Here is a 2,973-nt window from a genome sequence, read left to right as displayed (position 1 = left end):
TCGTTTATATTTTTAAAATTAAAATTGTTAATGTAAGCTTCTGGATTAAAATAAAGTGATTCTAGAATTGCGTCTTCGCCGACTATTAGAAATTGAGAGGCTTATACTCAACTACAAAAACTAGCTCAAGAGTTGAGGTTTGCATTATCCTTATAAAGGCAATGTAGGACTTCTAACACACCTCCTCACGTCCAGGACTGAACAAACTAGAACGTGGGATCAACAACAATTCGTGGCCCAAATATGAGAGGTCTCCACAAAAAACAACAAATGGATCTAGAATAGGCTATGATACCATATTAGAAATTGGGAAGCCTATACTCAACCACGTACAAAAGCCAGCTCAAGAGTTTAGGTTTGCACTACCCTTATAAAGACTATCTATGCTCTATCTCTAGCCAATGTGAGACTTCTAACACCAACACCGTCCACAACTCCACATACATTCACATACAATCCAAGTGAAGTCAAACCAAGCAATGGAGTTACCAGGGTGCATCGCCGCCATACTATGCCGCACAACTCCGTTAGACGTCATCGTTTCTAAGACCTTCCGCTCCACCGCCGATTCCGACACTGTCTGGAATCATTTTCTCCTTTCTAATTATCATTCCATTGTTTTCCAGTCTCCTTCTCTTGCCAACGGTCCTTCTAAGAAAGCGCTCTATCTCGCTCTCTCCGATCACCCGGTCATCATCGATCAGGGTAAAAGGTATGTACTCTCATCATCAATCTCAATTCTCATCTGATCATTTCTCAAATTAGGGTTTTTTTATCGGAGTATTGATTAGGCTTTGGGTGTTATCTAATCAATGTGTGAAATGAAGAGCTTTCAATTGGATAGGAAGAGTGGGAAGAAGTGTCACATGCTTGGTGCAAGAGCTCTCACCATTGTTTGGGTGACGATGAGCGTTACTGGCAGTGCATCGATAAACCTCCCAGAATCCAGGTAAGTTCTTCATTTTTGTTGATATTGCATCAAAGATGAAACCTTTTTTCAAAAGGATCCATCATTCTTTACATATCAAATCAAAATGTAATTGTGCTTGTTCTTGCTCATGTGGAGGAATCACAGCCTCTATTTGAGTATGCCATATCCTTTTCATGTGCTTGAGTGATTATTTTCCCCATCTTTATGGTAATAAGTTACTGTTGATGGATGCATGGCAAGGATGAAGCTTGAAGAAATTGACTGTCATTTTTGTTCTCTAGTAGATTTTGTAGCTTACTAACTGATTTGTCAATAGATTTGTTATGATTGTACATTTGTACAGCTTGTATTGCTAGAGCTTCTTGAGTGGCATATATTGCTTGCAGATATGAAGCTTCGACCTTTGAACATACCATGTGATGTGTTCTTGTGCCAAACTCTTGCACTCTTTGTGATGTATTGTATATGCCATAAACTATATTTCTTATGATAACTCTTATGACATTATAATGCACTATGAATTTGCCGCCATTTGTTGTGGAACTCTCATGACTCATGAGTGTTGGTACTTTTTTTTTGTCAGCATATGAACACTAGGTATTTGACCTTCTATCTCAATGGCTAGGTAAACTAGAGGAGAACGTAATTCTGTGTTCAATAATATTTTCTAGACACACCTAGCATAGGTGACATTTTCCTCTCTACCTCTTTCTTTACAATACATTAGACCATCAATAATGGTAATGATATGTTCGCACCTCATTTTCTCCTCCATCTCATTTCTAGGTGTTTATTATTCTGATTTTTGTTCTCTTTTTCTATCACATCACACATCATATCTCTCAATTATATCTCTCTCATGAGAAGGAGGTGGAGAGGTGTCAACAATTCATTTTCCTTATAATAGATATTGAATATATCACTTCTCTATTTTATATTCTTTTCTCTCTCTTTCAAATGTGTTTATCCAAAGTTGATGTCTATGAAACACTTTCCTTGTGGGTTTTGGGGGGAAATGCATTGAGCAGATTGAGGGTCAGCACAGGATTATACACTTATTTATATATACATATACCATGTTATTGACTTCTATAAATTTTAACAGAATTTCTCAAACGATGATTCTTATTCCTTACTCTACCATGTAAAGTAAGTCACTCAATCGATTAGTCTAAGCATAGGCTAATTAGAAGAACGAGAATAGGGGAAATATTATTTTGGGTAGCCCGTATGTTTCACAATTAAGTGAATTACGGTGTTGGCTAGACGAGAGGACAAAAACTGAGATTTGCACATCCAACAACCCGCCGAATTGGACTAATAGGCACATTTATGAGACAATTTCAAGGCAATCTAAAGATGACCCTCATCTCGAAAGTCATGCATGAAAATTTCATTAAAGTCCAATGCCTTGAATGTGACTTTTACCATGTTAATATGTACATGTTTGATCGTTCATTCACGTAAACATTACTGATTTTGCTAACTCATTGTTGTTCTATGAATTTTAGTTTCTCTGTTTATGCATGCTCTCATATTGACTTGACTGTTTGAGGCAGTTGCAGTACGTATCTCCCCTTGTCGTGTCAACTTCACACCTTTGTGTCGGAATATCCATTCAGGAATGTGCATCACCACTGAAGATCAAGAGCATCTTCTAGTTCAATTTTTAGAAGAACACGTGAATTTTAATTAAGAGTAGTGCTAGTAACACTCTCTTTTCAACACTCTTTCATTGATTTGTTAAATTCATGTATCTCTCATTAAATTGAAAGTGAGACACATTTTCTTACTAGACCCCACATAAATCTCAACCAATCAATTAAAGAGTGTTGCTACAATTATTCTTTTAGCTTATAGTAGATATGGATCATCTAATTTGACATAACAATGTCAAGTGAAACATCTTATCTATCTTTCTCTTCATTAATATTTAAAGGGTCTCACGTATATTTAATATATAGAGAATTGTTATTCAGACGCCCCCACATCTAATTCTACCCCTTTACACTACGAAAAGTCCAAAACACCCTTTTTAAAAT

The 2,973-nt window shown here is 36.4% G+C and overlaps 1 protein-coding gene across 1 annotated transcript; it reads left to right on the top strand.

Annotated features, from left to right (window-relative positions):
• The first annotated feature begins 479 nt into the window (after nt 1-479).
• LOC130719724 (F-box protein PP2-B11-like) lies at nt 480-2,485 on the top strand. The gene is made up of 3 exons (XM_057570335.1): nt 480-712; nt 845-949; nt 2,443-2,485. Exons 1-3 carry the CDS (start codon nt 480-482, stop codon nt 2,483-2,485), a joined length of 381 nt encoding a protein of 126 aa, XP_057426318.1.
• Nucleotides 2,486-2,973: the final 488 nt, after the last annotated feature.

This window comes from Lotus japonicus, chromosome 5 (assembly GCF_012489685.1).
Source record: "Lotus japonicus ecotype B-129 chromosome 5, LjGifu_v1.2".
NCBI lineage: Eukaryota > Viridiplantae > Streptophyta > Magnoliopsida > Fabales > Fabaceae > Lotus > Lotus japonicus.
Note: the sequence above shows the minus strand (reverse complement) of the source record. Positions and strands in the feature narration are given on the sequence as shown.